General features: G+C 44.4%; 1 protein-coding gene across 1 annotated transcript in view; it reads left to right on the top strand.

Annotated features, from left to right (window-relative positions):
• LOC118942971 (uncharacterized) overlaps window positions 1–17,531 on the top strand; it is a 60,986-nt gene extending 43,455 nt beyond the window's left edge. The window contains exons 15-20 of the mRNA XM_036958356.2: window positions 7,668–7,719; window positions 7,928–8,030; window positions 8,341–8,424; window positions 13,784–13,901; window positions 16,108–16,198; window positions 16,957–17,531. Of these exons, the coding sequence (XP_036814251.1) occupies window positions 7,668–7,719; window positions 7,928–8,030; window positions 8,341–8,424; window positions 13,784–13,901; window positions 16,108–16,198; window positions 16,957–17,031 (523 nt within the window). The 3' untranslated portion in view covers window positions 17,032–17,531. The remainder of the gene's footprint in view (window positions 1–7,667; window positions 7,720–7,927; window positions 8,031–8,340; window positions 8,425–13,783; window positions 13,902–16,107; window positions 16,199–16,956) is intronic.
• Window positions 17,532–21,713: the final 4,182 nt, after the last annotated feature.

The raw sequence follows: 21,713 nt of genomic DNA, 5'->3' as shown, positions 1-21,713 counted from the left end.
TTGGGATGGTGTAGACTATATTACATGGATTTATTGTAATGGTGTAGACCAGGGGTGTCAAAGTCAAATGGACGGAGGGCCAAATAAAAAAATCAGCTACAAGACGAGGGCCGGACTGTTCGAATGTTCATTGAAAATTTTTTAAATGACGCATATAGTCTAGTGAACCTAATTGAACCTACTGAAAACCTAACAAATATATTACAATATGATCAGATAAATAAAGCAATATTTTCTTATGGCTCTGTCAGTAATCTTTAATTTTCAACAGACACAAAAGACAAATTTCCTTTATATAAATATCCCCATAACATGAACATTAAATGAAAGAAACCGGTATTCAAGGCACCATCAGTAGACTATATTTTCTATTTTAGCAAAAGTGGGCTAAATTTACTTCAAAGAAAAAACAATAATAGCAATTTTCTATCATCCACTCAACTGAAATATTTTTAAAATATAATTGGATTGAAATACAAAAAAATAAAGTGCAAAAATCTATTAATCAAAAACAACACTTTGTTTAAGGAGAAGTAACATGCAGTGAAAACAAATATTAAATTTTAACTTTTAAACTTGAACTGAGTAAAAACTCTAAATATGTGATTGCACAGTAATGTTCACTTGTTTGAGGTTGAGGGTGATACTTGGTGGTGTCCCATCTTTTCCACAAGTTCATCAATGTTCGGGGTAAGGCTCTGAGCTGAAGAAATCCTCAGAATTGAGTGGAGGTGTTCAGCAGTAAGTCGACTTCTGTGTGATGTTTTGTTCAGGTTCATCAAAGAAAACAGTTGTTCACACAGGTATGTGCTGCCAAACATAGACAACGTTTGAGCAGCCTGGATGCGCAGCTGGGGCATTGTGCCGGGGAGGAAACGGGCGAACTCCGCAGCACCCACTGCCGCATATTTTGCCCTCAGTGCATCATTGCATTGGAGGTCAATCAACTCCATTTGGAGGTTTGGTGGTGAGCTTTCCACGTCAACAGCAAATGGGTTACCGAGCAGTTCCAACCTGCTTTTTTGTGCTTCAAAGTCAGCAAATCGGCGTCGAAAGTCAGCGGCAAGCATACCTATTTTATCAGCCAACTGTGTGCTCGGGAACGCACTGGTAGAGAGCTTCTCTTTCATGGTCTGGCAGCTGGGAAAGTGGCTCAAACTTTCTTTCCGCATCTGCGTCTCCCACAGAGTCAGTTTGGTTTTAAATGCCTTCACTGTACTGTACATATCAGAGATGACACGATCCCGACCCTGCAGCTGCAAGTTTATTGCATTCAGATGACTCGTAATGTCACACAGAAAAGCCATTTCACACAGAAACATTTCGTCTCGGAGTTGTGTTGTGTCTTTCCCTTTGCTGTCCAAGAACAGACAAATCTCCTCACGAAGCTCGAAACATCTTTGAAGCACCTTTCCCTGGCTTAGCCATCGCACCTCTGTGTGATAAGGCAAATCACCATGCTCCGTTTCTAACTCCGTCAGAAATGCCTTGAACTGGCGGTGATTCAAACCTTTGGCTCTGATAAAGTTAACTGTGCGCGTGATGATGCTCATTACATGCTCCATTTTCAAGGCTTTACCGCACAACGCTTCCTGGTGTATGATACAATGATAAGCTGTCAGCTCACCTGTCGCGTTTTCCTCTTGCATCTTTTCCCGTATCTTCGCCACCAGTCCGCTCCTGTGTCCACACATCGCAGGTGCTCCGTCGGTTGTCAAACCCACGAGTTTTTCCCAAGGCAGCTCCATCTCATTTACACATCTTGACACCTCTTCATACAAATCATGCCCCGTAGTTGTGCCATGCATAGGACGTAAAGCCAAAAACTCCTCTGTCACGCTTAGGTTGGAGTCCACTCCGCGGATGAAAATTGACAACTGGGCAATGTCAGAAATGTCGGTGCTCTCATCCACAGCCAAGGAATATGCAATAAAATCTTTTCCCTTTTTCACAAGCTGCTCTTTTAGATTGATGGACAACTGGTCTACTCTCTCGGCAATGGTGTTTCTGCTCAGACTCACATTTAAAAAGAGTTGCCTTTTTTCTGGTCAAACTTCGTCACAAACTTTAATCATGCAGTTTTTGATGAAATCCCCCTCCGTAAATGGCCGGGCTGATTTAGCGATCTCTTCTGCCAAAATAAAACTGGCCTTTTGTAGCCTTTGTTCCATGTCCATATTCTTGTTTTTGTCCGCGTGTTTCGTTTCATAATGTCGTCTCAGATTATACTCTTTCAGTACCGCCACACTTTCTCCACACAGAAGACACACAGGTTTTCCAGCTACCTTCGTGAACATATACTCCGACTCCCACCTTGTTTGAAACCCCCGGTTCTCAGTATCCACCTTCCGTTTTGCCATTTTTGATGGGTATCTGAAAGTTAATTTTACTGTGATGCTGACGACTGCTGTGCCAATAAATATTGAAATGAAGCAGCCTACTGCTCGGTGCGTCACCTTTGCATTGTGGGAAATGTAGTATTGGTGCGTGTAAAAGATCTGCGGGCTGCCGGCTTGCTGCGGGCCGGTTCTAATAATAAATCAAGATCATCCCAGGGGCCGTAAAAAACCTTCTTGCGGGCCGGATGTGGCCCGCGGGCCTTGACTCTGACATATGTGGTGTAGACTATATTACATGGATTTATTGGGATGGTGTAGACTATATTACATGGATTTATTGGGATGGTGTAGACTATATTACATGGATTTATTGGGATGGTGTAGACTATATTACATGGATTTATTGTAATGGTGTAGACTATATTACATGGATTTATTGTGATGGTGTAGGCTATATTACATGGATTTATTGTGATGGTGTAGACTATATTACATGGATTTATTGTGATGGTGTAGGCTATATTACATGGATTTATTGTAATGGTGTAGACTATATTACATGGATTTATTGTGATGGTGTAGGCTATATTACATGGATTTATTGGGATGGTGTAGGCTATATTACATGGATTTATTGGGATGGTGTAGGCTATATTACATGGATTTATTGTGATGGTGTAGGCTATATTACATGGATTTATTGGGATGGTGTAGGCTATATTACATGGATTTATTGTGACGGTGTAGGTAGACTATATTACATGGATTTATTGGGATGGTGTAGACTATATTACATGGATTTATTGTAATGGTGTAGACTATATTACATGGATTTATTGGGATGGTGTAGACTATATTACATGGATTTATTGGGATGGTGTAGACTATATTACATGGATTTATTGGGATGGTGTAGACTATATTACATGGATTTATTGTAATGGTGTAGACTATATTACATGGATTTATTGTGATGGTGTAGGCTATATTACATGGATTTATTGTGATGGTGTAGACTATATTACATGGATTTATTGTGATGGTGTAGGCTATATTACATGGATTTATTGGGATGGTGTAGGCTATATTACATGGATTTATTGGGATGGTGTAGGCTATATTACATGGATTTATTGTGATGGTGTAGACTATATTACATGGATTTATTGGGATGGTGTAGGCTATATTACATGGATTTATTGGGATGGTGTTAGGCTATATTACATGGATTTATTGGGATGGTGTAGACTATATTACATGGATTTATTGGGATGGTGTAGGCTATATTACATGGATTTATTGTAATGGTGTAGACTATATTACATGGATTTATTGGGATGGTGTAGACTATATTACATGGATTTATTGGGATGGTGTAGACTATATTACATGGATTTATTGGGATGGTGTAGACTATATTACATGGATTTATTGTAATGGTGTAGACTATATTACATGGATTTATTGTGATGGTGTAGACTATATTACATGGATTTATTGTGATGGTGTAGGTAGACTATATTACATGGATTTATTGGGATGGTGTAGACTATATTACATGGATTTATTGGGATGGTGTAGACTATATTACATGGATTTATTGTGATTGTGTAGGTAGACTATATTACATGGATTTATTGGGATGGTGTAGACTATATTACATGGATTTATTGTAATGGTGTAGACTATATTACATGGATTTATTGGGATGGTGTAGACTATATTACATGGATTTATTGTGATGGTGTAGGTAGACTATATTACATGGATTTATTGGGATGGTGTAGGTAGACTATATTACATGGATTTATTGTGATGGTGTAGGCTATATTACATGGATTTATTGGGATGGTGTAGGTAGACTATATTACATGGATTTATTGGGATGGTGTAGACTATATTACATGGATTTATTGTAATGGTGTAGACTATATTACATGGATTTATTGGGATGGTGTAGACTATATTACATGGATTTATTGTGATGGTGTAGGTAGACTATATTACATGGATTTATTGTGATGGTGTAGGCTATATTACATGGATTTATTGGGATGGTGTAGGCTATATTACATGGATTTATTGTGATGGTGTAGGTAGACTATATTACATGGATTTATTGGGATGGTGTAGACTATATTACATGGATTTATTGGGATGGTGTAGACTATATTACATGGATTTATTGTGATGGTGTAGACTATATTACATGGATTTATTGGGATGGTGTAGGTAGACTATATTACATGGATTTATTGTGATGGTGTAGACTATATTACATGGATTTATTGGGATGGTGTAGACTATATTACATGGATTTATTGGGATGGTGTAGACTATATTACATGGATTTATTGTGATGGTGTAGACTATATTACATGGATTTATTGGGATGGTGTAGGTAGACTATATTACATGGATTTATTGTAATGGTGTAGACTATATTACATGGATTTATTGTGATGGTGTAGGCTATATTACATGGATTTATTGTGATGGTGTAGACTATATTACATGGATTTATTGTGATGGTGTAGGCTATATTACATGGATTTATTGGGATGGTGTAGGCTATATTACATGGATTTATTGTGATGGTGTAGACTATATTACATGGATTTATTGTGATGGTGTAGGCTATATTAAATGGATTTATTGTGATGGTGTAGGTAGACTATATTACATGGATTTATTGTGATGGTGTAGGCTATATTACATGGATTTATTGGGATGGTGTAGGCTATATTACATGGATTTATTGTGATGGTGTAGACTATATTACATGGATTTATTGTGATGGTGTAGGCTATATTAAATGGATTTATTGGGATGGTGTAGGCTATATTACATGGATTTATTGGGATGGTGTAGGCTATATTACATTGATTTATTGTGATGGTGTAGGCTATATTACATTGATTTATTGTGATGGTGTAGACTATATTACATGGATTTATTGGGATGGTGTAGGCTATATTACATGGATTTATTGGGATGGTGTAGGCTATATTACATGGATTTATTGGGATGGTGTAGGCTATATTACATGGATTTATTGGGATGGTGTTAGGCTATATTACATGGATTTATTGGGATGGTGTAGACTATATTACATGGATTTATTGTGATGGTGTAGGTAGACTATATTACATGGATTTATTGGGATGGTGTAGACTATATTACATGGATTTATTGGGATGGTGTAGACTATATTACATGGATTTATTGGGATGGTGTAGGCTATATTACATGGATTTATTGGGATGGTGTAGGCCATATTACATGGATTTATTGGGATGGTGTAGGCTATATTACATGGATTTATTGGGATGGTGTAGGCTATATTACATGGATTTATTGTGATGGTGTAGGTAGGCTATATTACATGGATTTATTGGGATGGTGTAGACTATATTACATGGATTTATTGGGATGGTGTAGGCTATATTATATGGATTTATTGGGATGGTGTAGGCTATATTACATGGATTTATTGGGATGGTGTAGACTATATTACATGGATTTATTGGGATGGTGTAGACTATATTATATGGATTTATTGGGATGGTGTAGGCTATATTACATGGATTTATTGGGATGGTGTAGACTATATTATATGGATTTATTGGGATGGTGTAGGCTATATTATATGGATTTATTGGGATGGTGTAGACTATATTACATGGATTTATTGGGATGGTGTAGACTATATTATATGGATTTATTGGGATGGTGTAGGCTATATTATATGGATTTATTGGGATGGTGTAGGCTATATTACATGGATTTATTGGGATGGTGTAGACTATATTACATGGATTTATTGGGATGGTGTTAGGCTATATTACATGGATTTATTGGGATGGTGTAGACTATATTACATGGATTTATTGGGATGGTGTAGACTATATTACATGGATTTATTGGGATGGTGTAGGCTATATTACATGGATTTATTGGGATGGTGTAGACTATATTACATGGATTTATTGGGATGGTGTAGACTATATTACATGGATTTATTGTGATGGTGTAGGCTATATTACATGGATTTATTGTAATGGTGTAGACTATATTACATGGATTTATTGTGATGGTGTAGGCTATATTACATGGATTTATTGTGATGGTGTAGACTATATTACATGGATTTATTGTGATGGTGTAGGCTATATTACATGGATTTATTGGGATGGTGTAGGCTATATTACATGGATTTATTGTGATGGTGTAGACTATATTACATGGATTTATTGTGATGGTGTAGGCTATATTAAATGGATTTATTGGGATGGTGTAGGCTATATTACATGGATTTATTGTAATGGTGTAGACTATATTACATGGATTTATTGTAATGGTGTAGACTATATTACATGGATTTATTGGGATGGTGTAGACTATATTACATGGATTTATTGGGATGGTGTAGACTATATTACATGGATTTATTGTAATGGTGTAGACTATATTACATGGATTTATTGGGATGGTGTAGACTATATTACATGGATTTATTGGGATGGTGTAGACTATATTACATGGATTTATTGTAATGGTGTAGACTATATTACATGGATTTATTGTGATGGTGTTAGGCTATATTAAATGGATTTATTGTGATGGTGTAGGTAGGCTATATTACATGGATTTATTGTGATGGTGTAGACTATATTACATGGATTTATTGTGATGGTGTAGGCTATATTACATGGATTTATTGGGATGGTGTAGGCTATATTACATGGATTTATTGTGATGGTGTAGACTATATTACATGGATTTATTGTGATGGTGTAGGCTATATTACATGGATTTATTGGGATGGTGTAGGCTATATTACATGGATTTATTGGGATGGTGTAGGCTATATTACATGGATTTATTGGGATGGTGTAGGCTATATTACATGGATTTATTGGGATGGTGTAGGTAGGCTATATTACATGGATTTATTGGGATGGTGTAGACTATATTACATGGATTTATTGGGATGGTGTAGGCTATATTACATGGATTTATTGGGATGGTGTAGGTAGACTATATTACATGGATTTATTAGGCTTTTTAAAATTGTAGATGTTACAAAGGTCTGGATCAGTGGCTTTTAGGCTGTATGTGTGGAGACCTGGAGATGATAACTATGTTTATGTTGATTAACGGTCAATTACCGTGAGACCGGCTGTCTTTTGGCATGTCAATAACCGGCTGGCATAATGTCCTGACTGCCACACAGCCTTTCTCTCACACACAAAATAATCCTGTTTTTTTGGGGGGGGTCTTTTCATGATTGTTATTTCATGATTGTTTTCATGATTACTTTTCCAGCTCTCCGGTTCTGAAACCTTTCTTCTTCATGCATTCAAAGTCTCAGCTGAAGGTAAAGTCATCGCAATATTACTCCTCATTGATACTGATCAGATGAATTGATAGATTTGCTGGTATATTAATTAATGGGTTGATTTATTGATCGAAGCGGATCATGTATTTGCGGTTAGTGTAGATTGAATGGCCGATAGACTTCAACTGATTTGATTCATTGGTTGATGTATTAATTAATTCATTGTTTACCGATGACATCACTGCAGGTGGACGTGCACATTGGTGGAGAGCACGCCGAGACGCACACTGGGGCGGAGTCAGACTCTGAGGCTCCGCCCCCAGCGGAGGAGAAAGCTGTACCTGTCGCAGGTACGCCATCACCTGGTCTCCACACAACCCCCTCCTAGTCCTCTACACACTACTCAACCCCCCCAGTCCTCTACACACTACTCAACCCCCCCAGTCCTCTACACAATACTCAACCCCCCCAGTCCTCTACACACTACACTAATTGATTACCTACCCCTCTGTAGATAGGAACACTCTGGTTCCTCCATGAATGAAGAGAGAGGCTGGTTCATTATGAAAAATCAGAGTCATCAGAATCAGAATGCTGGTCTGACCCTTCTCCCGTTCCTGCTTATCTTTCCTTCTCTCACTGTTCTCTCTCTCTCTCCAGATCTGCCCAGTGGTCCCCACTCCTACAGGCTGGAGGAGTTGGCCTACACCAGGAGTGGAGACAAGGGAGACTCTAGTAACATCGGTAAGACTCACTGTACAAAAACTGTATAGTACAGCTATATGTCTCGTGTCCTGTATAGTACAGCTGGAGGATGTCTCGTGTCCTGTATAGTTCAGCTGGAGGATGTCTCGTGTCCTGTATAGTACAGCTGGAGGATGTCTCGTGTCCTGTATAGTACAGCTGGAGGATGTCTCGTGTCCTGTATAGTTCAGCTGGAGGATGTCTCGTGTCCTGTATAGTACAGCTGGAGGATGTCTCGTGTCCTGTATAGTACAGCTGGAGGATGTCTCGTGTCCTGTATAGTACAGCTGGAGGATGTCTCGTGTCCTGTATAGTACAGCTGGAGGATGTCTCGTGTCCTGTATAGTTCAGCTGGAGGATGTCTCGTGTCCTGTATAGTACAGCTGGAGGATGTCTCGTGTCCTGTATAGTACAGCTGGAGGATGTCTCGTGTCCTGTATAGTACAGCTGGAGGATGTCTCGTGTCCTGTATAGTACAGCTGGAGGATGTCTCGTGTCCTGTATAGTTCAGCTGGAGGATGTCTCGTGTCCTGTATAGTACAGCTGGAGGATGTCTCGTGTCCTGTATAGTTCAGCTGGAGGATGTCTCGTGTCCTGTATAGTACAGCTGGAGGATGTCTCGTGTCCTGTATAGTACAGCTGGAGGATGTCTCGTGTCCTGTATAGTTCAGCTGGAGGATGTCTCGTGTCCTGTATAGTACAGCTGGAGGATGTCTCGTGTCCTGTATAGTACAGCTGGAGGATGTCTCGTGTCCTGTATAGTACAGCTGGAGGATGTCTCGTGTCCTGTATAGTACAGCTGGAGGATGTCTCGTGTCCTGTATAGTACAGCTGGAGGATGTCTCGTGTCCTGTATAGTACAGCTGGAGGATGTCTCGTGTCCTGTATAGTTCAGCTGGAGGATGTCTCGTGTCCTGTATAGTTCAGCTGGAGGATGTCTCGTATATGACTAATTCACAGTACAGTAGAGGATCATTGAATGTTGATATTAATGGTCTCTCCCCCCTCAGGTGTGATATTAATGGTCTCTCTCTCCCCTCAGGTGTGATATTAATGGTCTCTCCCCCCTCAGGTGTGATATTAATGGTCTCTCCCCCCCTCAGGTGTGATATTAATGGTCTCTCCCCCCTCAGGTGTGATATTAATGGTCTCTCCCCCCCTCAGGTGTGATATTAATGGTCTCTCCCCCCTCAGGTGTGATATTAATGGTCTCTCCCCCCAGGTGTGATATTAATGGACTCTCTCCCCCCTCAGGTGTGATATTAATGGTCTCTCCCCCCTCAGGTGTGATATTAATGGTCTCTCTCTCCCCTCAGGTGTGATATTAATGGTCTCTCTCTCCCCTCAGGTGTGATATTAATGGTCTCTCCCCCCCTCAGGTGTGATATTAATGGTCTCTCTCCCCCCTCAGGTGTGATATTAATGGTCTCTCCCCCCTCAAGTGTGATATTAATGGTCTCTCTCCCCCCTCAGGTGTGATATTAATGGTCTCTCTCCCCCCTCAGGTGTGATATTAATGGTCTCTCTCTCCCCTCAGGTGTGATATTAATGGTCTCTCTCTCCCCTCAGGTGTGATATTAATGGTCTCCCTCCCCCCTCAGGTGTGATGGTAATGGTCTCTCTCCCCCCTCAGGTGTGATATCAATGGTCTCTCTCCCCCCTCAGGTGTGATATTAATGGTGTCTCCCCCCTCAGGTGTGATATTAATGGTCTCTCCCCCCTCAGGTGTGATATTAATGGTCCCTCTGTCCCCTCAGGTGTGATATTAATGATCTCTCTCCCCCCTCAGGTGTGATATTAATGGTCTCTCTCCCCCTCAGGTGTGATATTAATGGTCTTTCCCATCACAGGTGTGATATTAATGGTCTCTCTCTCCCCCCTCAGGTGTGATATTAATGGTCTCTCCCCCTTCAGGTGTGATATTAATGCTCTCTCTCCTCAGGTGTGATATTAATGGTCTCTCCCCCCTCAGGTGTGATATTAATGGTCTCTCTTCCCCCTCAGGTGTGATATTAATGGTCTCTCCCCCCTCAGGTGTGATATTTATGGTCTCTCCCCCCTCAGGTGTGATATTAATGGTCTCTCTCCCCCTCAGGTGTGATATTAATGGTCTCTCTCTCCCCTCAGGTGTGATATTAATGGTCTCTCCCCCCTCAGGTGTGATATTAATGGTCTCTCCCCCCCTCAGGTGTGATATTAATGGTCTCTCCCCCCTCAGGTGTGATATTAATGGTCTCTCCCCCCCTCAGGTGTGATATTAATGGTCTCTCCCCCCTCAGGTGTGATATTAATGGTCTCTCCCCCCAGGTGTGATATTAATGGACTCTCTCCCCCCTCAGGTGTGATATTAATGGTCTCTCCCCCCTCAGGTGTGATATTAATGGTCTCTCCCCCCTCAGGTGTGATATTAATGGTCTCTCCCCCCTCAGGTGTGATATTAATGGTCTCTCTCTCCCCTCAGGTGTGATATTAATGGTCTCTCTCCCCCCTCAGGTGTGATATCAATGGTCTCTCTCCCCCCTCAGGTGTGATATTAATGGTCTCTCTCCCCCCTCAGGTGTGATATTAATGGTGTCTCCCCCCTCAGGTGTGATATTAATGGTCTCTCTTCCCCCTCAGGTGTGATATTAATGGTCTCCCTTCCCCCTCTGGTGTGATATTAATGGTCTCTCTCCCCGTCAGGTGTGATATTAATGGTCTTTCCCATCACAGGTGTGATATTAATGGTCTCCCTTCCCCCTCAGGTGTGATATTAATGGTCTCCCCCCCCCTCAGGTGTGATATTAATGGTCTCTCCCCCCCTCAGGTGTGATATTAATGGTCTCTCCCCCCTCAGGTGTGATATTAATGGTCTCCCCCCCCCCAGGTGTGATATTAATGGACTCTCTCCCCCCTCAGGTGTGATATTAATGGTCTCTCCCCCCTCAGGTGTGATATTAATGGTCTCTCCCCCCTCAGGTGTGATATTAATGGTCTCTCCCCCCTCAGGTGTGATATTAATGGTCTCTCTCTCCCCTCAGGTGTGATATTAATGGTCTCTCTCCCCCCTCAGGTGTGATATCAATGGTCTCTCTCCCCCCTCAGGTGTGATATTAATGGTCTCTCTCCCCCCTCAGGTGTGATATTAATGGTGTCTCCCCCCTCAGGTGTGATATTAATGGTCTCTCTTCCCCCTCAGGTGTGATATTAATGGTCTCCCTTCCCCCTCAGGTGTGATATTAATGGTCTCTCTCCCCCTCAGGTGTGATATTAATGGTCTTTCCCATCACAGGTGTGATATTAATGGTCTCCCTTCCCCCTCAGGTGTGATATTAATGGTCCCCCCCCCCTCAGGTGTGATATTAATGGTCTCTCTCCCTTCAGGTGTGATATTAATGGTCTCTCTCCCCCCTCAGGTGTGATATTAATGGTCTCTCTCCCCCTCAGGTGTGATATTAATGGTCTTTCCCATCACAGGTGTGATATTAATGGTCTCTCTCTCCCCCCTCAGGTGTGATATTAATGGTCTCTCCCCCTTCAGGTGTGATATTAATGCTCTCTCTCCTCAGGTGTGATATTAATGGTCTCTCCCCCCTCAGGTGTGATATCAATGGTCTCTCCCCCCTCAGGTGTGATATTAATGGTCTCTCTCCCCCCTCAGGTGTGATATTAATGGTGTCTCCTCCCTCAGGTGTGATATTAATGGTCTCTCTTCCCCCTCAGGTGTGATATTAATGGTCTCTCTGTCCCCTCAGGTGTGATATTAATGGTCTCTCTCTCCTCAGGTGTGATATTAATGCTCTCTCCCCCCTCAGGTGTGATATTAATGGTCTCTCTCCCCCCTCAGGTGTGATATCAATGGTCTCTCTCCCCCCTCAGGTGTGATATTAATGGTCTCTCTCCCCCCTCAGGTGTGATATTAATGGTGTCTCCCCCCTCAGGTGTGATATTAATGGTCTCTCTTCCCCCTCAGGTGTGATATTAATGGTCTCCCTTCCCCCTCAGGTGTGATATTAATGGTCTCTCTCCCCCTCAGGTGTGATATTAATGGTCTTTCCCATCACAGGTGTGATATTAATGGTCTCCCTTCCCCCTCAGGTGTGATATTAATGGTCCCCCCCCCCTCAGGTGTGATATTAATGGTCTCTCTCCCTTCAGGTGTGATATTAATGGTCTCTCTCCCCCCTCAGGTGTGATATTAATGGTCTCTCTCCCCCTCAGGTGTGATATTAATGGTCTTTCCCATCACAGGTGTGATATTAATGGTCTCTCTCTCCCCCCTCAGGTGTGATATTAATGGTCTCTCCCCCTTCAGGTGTGATATTAATGCTCTCTCTCCTCAGGTGTGATATTAATGGTCTCTCCCCCCTCAGGTGTGATATCAATGGTCTCTCCCCCCTCAGGTGTGATATTAATGGTCTCTCTCCCCCCTCAGGTGTGATATTAATGGTGTCTCCCCCCTCAGGTGTGATATTAATGGTCTCTCTCCCCCCTCAGGTGTGATATTAATGGTGTCTCCCCCTTCAGGTGTGATATTAATGCTCTCTCTCTTCTCAGGTGTGATATTAATGGTCTCTCCCCCCTCAGGTGTGATATTAATGGTCTCTCTTCCCCCTCAGGTGTGATATTAATGGTCTCTCTGTCCCCTCAGGTGTGATATTAATGGTCTCTCTCTCCTCAGGTGTGATATTAATGCTCTCTCCCCCCTCAGGTGTGATATTAATGGTCTCTCTCCCCCCTCAGGTGTGATATTAATGTTCTCTCTCCCCCTCAGATGTGATATTAATGGTCTTTCCCATCACAGGTGTGATATTAATGGTCTCTCTCTCCCCACTCAGGTGTGATATTAATGGTCTCTCCCCCTTCAGGTGTGATATTAATGCTCTCTCTCTTCTCAGGTGTGATATTAATGGTCTCTCCCCCCTCAGGTGTGATATTAATGGTCTCTCTCCCCCCTCAGGTGTGATATTAATGGTCTCTCTTCCCCCTCAGGTGTGATATTAATGGTCTCTCCCCCCTCAGGTGTGATATTAATGGTCTCTCCACCCTCAGGTGTGATATTAATGGTCTCTCCCCCCTCAGGTGTGATATTAATGGTCTCTCCCCCCTCAGGTGTGATATTAATGGTCTCTCCCCCTTCAGGTGTGATATTAATGCTCTCCCCCCTCAGGTGTGATATTAATGGTCTCTCCCCCCTCAGGTGTGATATTAATGGTCTCTCCCCCTTCAGGTGTGATATTAATGCTCTCTCTCCTCAGGTGTGATATTAATGGTCTCTCCCCCCTCAGGTGTGATATTAATGGTCTCTCTCCCTTCAGGTGTGATATTAATGGTCTCTCTTCCCCCTCAGGTGTGATATTAATGGTCTCTTCCCCCTCAGGTGTGATATCACGCCACCCCCTTTACTTCCCCTACTTGAAGAAACACCTGACGGAAACAGTGGTGGGGGAATACTTCCATCACCTCATACAGCCAGACACACATGATGCTGTCACACGGTAGGACTGGGGGGATGACCATGGTATTACTGGAGACTGGGGGGATGACCATGGTATTACTGGAGACTGGGGGGATGACCATGGTATTACTGGAGACTGGGGGGATGACCATGGTATTACTGGAGAGAGGGGGATGACCATGGTATTACTGGAGACTGGGGGGATGACCATGGTATTACTGGAGACTGGGGGGATGACCATGGTATTACTGGAGAGAGGGGGATGACCATGGTATTACTGGAGACTGGGGGGATGACCATGGTATTACTGGAGACTGGTGGGGGGTGACCATGGTATTACTGGAGAGAGGGGGGGTGACCATGGTATTACTGGAGACTGGGGGGATGACCATGGTATTACTGGAGACTGGGGGGGGGGTGACCATGGTATTACTGGAGAGAGGTGGGGTGACCATGGTATTACTGGAGACTGGGGAATGACCATGGTATTACTGGAGACTGGGGGGATGACCATGGTATTACTGGAGAGAGTGGGATGGCCATGGTATTACTGGAGACTGGGGGGATGACCATGGTATTACTGGAGAGAGTGGGATGACCATGGTATTACTGGAGACTGGGGGGATGACCATGGTATTACTGGAGAGAGTGGGATGACCATGGTATTACTGGAGACTGGGGGGATGACCATGGTATTACTGGAGAGAGGGGGAGTGACCATGGTATTACTGGAGAGGGGGGGGGTGACCATGGTATTACTAGAGAGGGGGTCAGATGACCATGGTATTACTGGAGAGAGGGGGGGATGACCATGGTATTACTGGAGACTGGGGTTAATGACCATGGTATTACTGGAGAGAGGCGGGGATGACCATGGTATTACTGGAGAGAGGGGGATGACCATGGCATTACTGGAGACTGGGGGGCGGGGTGACCATGGTATTACTGGAGAGAGGGGGGGATGACCACGGTATTACTGGAGACTGGGGGGATGACCATGGTATTACTGGAGAGAGGGGGGGATGACCATGGTATTACTGGAGAGAGGGGGATGACCATGGCATTACTGGAGACTGGGGGGCGGGGTGACCATGGTATTACTGGAGAGAGGGGGGTGACAATAGTATTACTGGAGAGAGGGGGATGACCATGGTATTACTGGAGAGAGGGGGATGACCATGGTATTACTGGAGAGAGGGGGGTGACCATGGTATTACTGGAGAGAGGGGGATGACCATGGTATTACTGGAGAGAGGGGGATGACCATGGTATTACTGGAGAGAGGGGGGATGACCATGGTATTACTGGAGAGAGGGGGGGGGGTGACCATGGTGTTACTGGAGAGAGGGGGGGTGACCATGGTGTTACTAGAGAGAGGTGGGGGGTGGTGACCATGGTATTACTGGAGAGAGGGGGGGGTGACCATGGTGTTACTGGAGAGAGGGGGGGAGGGGGTGACCATGGTATTACTGGAGAGAGGGGGGGTGACCATGGTATTACTGGAGAGAGGGGGGGGGTGACCATGGTATTACTGGAGAGGGGGGGTGACCATGGTATTACTGGAGAGAGGGGGATGACCATGGTATTACTGGAGAGAGGGGGGATGACCATGGTATTACTGGAGAGAGGGGGGGGTGACCATGGTGTTACTGGAGAGAGGGGGGGGTGACCATGGTGTTACTGGAGAGAGGGGGGGAGGGGGTGACCATGGTATTACTGGAGAGAGGGGGGGGGGGTGACCATGGTATTACTGGAGAGAGGGGGGGGTGACCATGGTATTACTGGAGAGAGGGGGGGGGGGTGACCATGGTATTACTGGAAGAGGGGGGGGTGACCATGGTATTACTGGAGAGAGGGGGGGGTGACCATTGTATTACTGGGGGGGGGGGGGGGGGGGGTGACCATGGTATTACTGGAGGGGGGGACGTCTCCAGTCGCCATGGTAATTTAACAGGCAGCAGATGTGTTTTAATGAGCCTCCACACCAAGGGATCAGTCTAGGGTGGAGGAGGGCTGTAGGTCAGAGTCCCAAATGATTCCCTATTCCCTATGTAGTGCACCATGACCCAATGGGTCCTCTTCAACAGTAGTGCACTATATAGGGAATAGGTTGCCTTTTGGGACTGTTTCCTCATGCATCTAACCACAGCTCCACGTCTGACAGTGATTATGCTAACAAGAGCTGGTGGGTGGGTGGGTGTGTGTGTGTGTGTGTGTGTGTTCTTACCTTCTCTCCTCTCCTGTAGTTATGAGTTACCAGGGATTCATGCTCTCAACTTCATCCTGCAAAGCTCTCTGGGAGGCGGTGGGGTGGCATCGATACGCTGTGACCCTCAGGTAATACACACACACACACACACACACACCATAACCCCTCACCTCTTTTCCCGTATCCCACAACCCCCTACTCCTTTCTCTCCTCTGTCCCTTTCCCCCGATTCCTCTCACCTTCTACCCATCACCTCTGACCTCTTAGGCCCACACTTCCCTCCTTCCTTACCTCCCTCCCTCCCTCTATCCTAATTCCCCCTTTCTTTTATCGTTAAACCCTTCCCCATTTCACCCCCCCCCCCTCTCCCTCCATTCCCCCTTTTCTCTGTCAGACCCCAGGCAGTGGTGAAAACAGCCATGTGAAGCCTTTTATTGGCCCACTAGAACTCACTAGAGTTATATCAAAGGGTTAAACACACACACACACACACACACACACACACAGACACACACACACACACACACACACACACACACACACACACACACACACACACACACACACACACACACACACACACACACACACACACACACACACACACACACACACACACACACACGCAGGCAAAGACACAAACACACACACACACACACACACACACACACGCAGGCACAGACACAAACACACACACACACACACGCAGGCACAGACACAAACACACACACACACACACACACACAGACACGCGTTGTTTAGTCTATCAGTAAAAGGGTGAATTCTTAGTGAGATTTCTGCTAACACATGAACATAATTTAGTCCTGTAAGGCTTACAGTATAAAGGGGTTAAATCTCTCTCTCTCTCTCTTCCTCTCTGCTTTAGGGTAAAGCCTATGGTCAGATGCTGCTGGACCTCAAACTGACCGGCTTACCAGACCTCAAGTCTCTGGTCGACTGAGACGGGGAGAGAGAGAAAGACAGACAGAGAGAGAGAGAGAGAGGACAAATATATGAAGAAATATAGAGATGTATTGTTTGTCAATGGAGAATTGTCATGATGTATCCTGGCTACATACATTGATTCAGGGGTGGAAGAGAGGGCGTTATCTCTGTGTGTGGAGATAACTGCATCTCAAATGCACCCTATTCCCTATGTAGTGCACTACTTTAGACCAGAACCCTATGGAACCCTATTCCCTATGTAGTGCACTACTTTAGATCAGAGCCCTATGCCACCCTATTCCCTATGTAGTGCACTACTTTAGACCAGAACCCTATGGAACCCTATTCCCTATGTAGTGCACTACTTTAGACCAGAACCCTATGGAACCCTATTCCCTATGTAGTGCACTACTTTTGATGCTCTGTATCATTAAACGATGTGTCTATCTTACTGCTGTGACTCAGATCCGTTTGTGAAGATAATGCTCTGTATCATTAAACTATGTGTCTATCTTATTGTGCATTTGGACAGACAACCACTAAACTGACAGGAAGGAAGATACTGATGCTATATACCTTCTTCCTACTTCCTGTTGAAGGAGGATTCTGTTCCTTCCGGCTCACTTCCTGTTGAAGGAGGATTATGTTCCTTCTGGCTCACTTCCTGTTGAAGGAGGATTCTGTTCCTTCTGGCTCACTTCCTGTTGAAGGAGGATTCTGTTCCTTCTGGCCCACTTCCTGTTGAAGGAGGATTCTGTTACTTCCGGATCACTTGCTTCAACGTTGGACAGACGACATATTTCTAGATGGTACAAAGAGACAGAAGATGTTCTGAAACAAAGTTTAAAAAACGCTCCTTTGTTTTAGTTTCTCGTTTCAAAATATTCTTCCCAAGGACACAACAAGCTGAGTTTTAAAGGACAACATCTACCAAATGCATCCCAAATGGCACCCTATTCCCTATATAGTGCACTACTTTGGACTAGAGCCCTATGTGGGCTACATAGGGAATAAGATGCCATTTGGGATTTGGCCTATGTGTTTTCTACAGAGAGAACCACTGGTTGGGACAATACAACAATATCTGCTAGTGGCAGCTGTTTAGTTAACAACCCTTTCCACAACTGCCTGACTGTGATAAAGTGAAAAATCTGAGGCCCACACCTGACCCTGACCCGCTAATATAGAAAATGACCCTAACCCTAACCAGACCCTAACCCTAACCTGACCCGCTAATATAGAAAATGACCCTAACCCTAACCAGACCCTAACCCTAACCTGACCCGCTAATATAGAAAATGACCCTAACCAGACCCTAACCAGACCCTAACCAGGCCCTAACCAGACCCTAACCCTAACCAGACCCTAACCCTAACCTGACCCTAACCAGACCCTAACCCTAACCAGACCCTAACCTGACCCTAACCCTAACCAGACCCTAACCCCCACCAGACCCTAACCCCACCAGACCCTAACCAGACCCTAACCCTAACCTGACCCTAACCCTAACCAGACCCTAACCTGACCCTAACCCCCACCAGACCCTAACCCCACCAGACCCTAACCCCACCAGACCCTAACCAGACCCTAACCTGACCCTAACCCCCACCAGACCCTAACCCCTCCAGACCCTAACCCCACCAGACCCTAAACAGACCCTAACCTCACCAGACCCTAACCCTTACCAGACCCTAACCAGACCCTAACCTGACCCTAACCCCCACCAGACCCTAACCCCTCCAGACCCTAACCAAACCCTAACCAGACCCTAACCAAACCCTAACCCCTCCAGACCCTAACCCCACCAGACCCTAACCCCACCAGACCCTAACCCCACCAGACCCTAACCAGACCCTAACCCCCACCAGACCCTAACCAGACCCTAACCCCTCCAGACCCTAACCAAACCCTAACCAGACCCTAACCAAACCCTAACCCCTCCAGACCCTAACCCTAACCAGACCCTAACCCCCACCAGACCCTAACCAGACCCTAACCCCTCCAGACCCTAACCAGACCCTAACCAAACCCTGCCCTAGAAGACTAAATAAACTCTTGCTCAACAGAATGTCATTAAATCAATAGAATGAATGCTTCAACCTACAGTATACTGAACAAAAAGATAAACGCAAAATGTAATCAAAAGATCCCTGGAATGTTCCATTCTCTTCAATGTTGGGCCTACATTTGTTGACATCCCTGTTAGTGAACATTTCTCCTTCGCCAATAAAAATCCATCCTCCTGCCAGGTGTGGCATATCAAGAAGCTGATTAAACGGCATGATCATTACACATGTGCACCTTGTGCTGGGGACACTAAAATACCACTCATATCAATATGCTGATTAAACAGCATGATCATTACACATGTGCACCTTGTGCTGGGGACACTGAAATACCACTCAAATGTGCAGTTTTGACACAAAACAATGCCACATATGTCTCAAGTTTTGGGGGAGCGTGCATTTGGCATGTTGACTGCAGGAATGTCCACCAGAGATGATGCCATAGAATGTAATGTACATTTCTCTACCATAAGCCACCTCCAACGTCATTTTAGAGAATTTGGCAGTACGTCCAAACTGCCTCGCAACCGCAGACCACGTGTGACCCAGGACCACAGGCTTCTTCACCTGTGAGGTCGTCTGAGACCAGCCACAGACAGCCGATGAAACTGAGGAGTATTTATGTCTGTAATAAAGCCCTTTTGTTGGGAAAAGCAAATTATGATTGGCTGGGCCTGGCTCCCCAGTGGGTGGGTCTATAGCATGCAGTAGGCTAATGCCCACTGGTGAAACATATAAATCTACTTTAAAAAAACTTAAACAAAATACCACGGAATTGTATGTTCTAGGTCAATAACAATAAACGGCATCAGGAGACCACTTTTGAGGGCTTGAAAAAATGTAAGAACTGTAGTTTTTTTTAGTGTAGGTACCCATTAATTTAAATGTGCATAGAACTGACTCCCAGTTCTATTACAGTAAAGTCAGAATGACTCCCAGTTCTATTAAAGACAGAATGACTCCCAGTTCTATTACAGTATAGACATAATGACTCCCAGTTCTATTACAGTAAAGACAGAATGACTCCCAGTTCTATTAAAGACAGAATGACTCCCAGTTCTATTAAAGACAGAATGAATCCCAGTTATATTAAAAGCAGAATGACTCCCAGTTCTATTGCAGTATTATTCACTAGAATAATAGTGAAGACATCAAAACTTTGAAATAACACATATGGAATCATGTAGTAACCAAGAAAGTGTTAAACAAATCAAAATATATTTTAGATTCTTCAAAGTAGCCACCCTTTGGCTTAATGTCAGCTTTGCACACTCTTGGCATTCTCTCAACCACCTTCACTTGGAATTTTTTTCCAACAGTCTTGAAGGAGTTCCCACATATGCTGAGCACTTGTTGGCTGCTTTTCCTTCTCTCTGCAGTCCAACTCATCCCAAACCATTTCAATCGGGTTCAGGTCGGTGATTGTGGAGGCTAGGTCATCTGATGCAGCACTCAATCACTCTCCTTCTTGGTCAAACACCCCTTACACATCCTGGAGGTGTGTTGGGTGATTGTCCTGTTGAAAAACTAATGATAGTCCCACATCCCGCAAACCAGATGGGATGGCATTTCGCTGCAGAATGCTGTGGTAGCCATGCTGGTTAAGTGTGCCTTGAATTCTAAATAACTCACTGACAGTGTCACCAGCAAAGCACCATCACACCTCTTCCTCCATGCTTCACGGTTGGAACCACACTTGCGGAGATCATCCGTTCACCTACTCTGCATCTCACAAAGACAAGGCGGTTGCAACCAAAACTCTCAAATTAGGACTCATCAGACCAAAGGACAGATTTCCACCAGTCTAATGTCATTTTGCGTGTGTTTCTTGGCCAAAGCAAGTCTCTTCTTATTGGTGTCCTTTTAGTAGTGTTTTCTTTGCAGTAATTCGACCATGAAGGTCTGATTCACGTAGTCTCCTCTGAACAGCTGATATTGAGATGTGTCTGTTACTTGAACTCTGTGAAGCATTTATTTGGGCATTTATCTGGGGACCCATACCAGGCGGTGATGCAACCGGTCAGGATGCTCTCGAAGGTGCAGCTGTAGAACCTTTTGAGGATCTGGGGACCCATGCTAAATCTTTTCAGTCTCCTGAGGGGAAAAAGGTGTTGTCGTGCCCTCTTCACGACTGTCTTGGTGTGTTTGGACCATGATAGTTTGTTGGTGATGTGAACACCAAGGAAGTTGAAACTATAGACCCGCTCCACTACAGCCCTGTCGATGTGAATGGGGGAGTGTTTGGCCCTCCTTTTCCTGTAGTCCACAATCAGCTCCTTTGTTTCATGTTGAGGGAGTGGTTGTTGTCCTGGCACCATGCTGCCCCCTATAGGCTGTCTCTTCGTTGACGGTGATCAGGCCTACCACTGTTGTGTCTTCAGCAAACTTAATGATGGTGTTGGAGTCATTCTTGGCCGTGCAGTCGTGGATGAACAGGGAGTACAGGAGGGGACTGAGCACACACCCCTGAGGGACCCCCGATCAGTGTGGCAGATGTGTTGCTGCCTACCCTCACCACCTGGGGGACGGCCCATCAGGAAGTCCAGGATCCAGTTGCAGAGGGAGGTGTTTAGTCCCAGGATCCTTAGCTTAGTGATGAGCTTTGAGGGCACTATGGTGTTGAACGTTGAGC

The sequence above is a fragment of the Oncorhynchus mykiss genome, chromosome 21 (assembly GCF_057628025.1).
Source record: "Oncorhynchus mykiss isolate SJ-2025 chromosome 21, ASM5762802v1, whole genome shotgun sequence".
In the NCBI taxonomy this organism is placed as follows: domain Eukaryota; kingdom Metazoa; phylum Chordata; class Actinopteri; order Salmoniformes; family Salmonidae; genus Oncorhynchus; species Oncorhynchus mykiss.
This window is presented reverse-complemented; position numbering and strand designations above follow the sequence as displayed.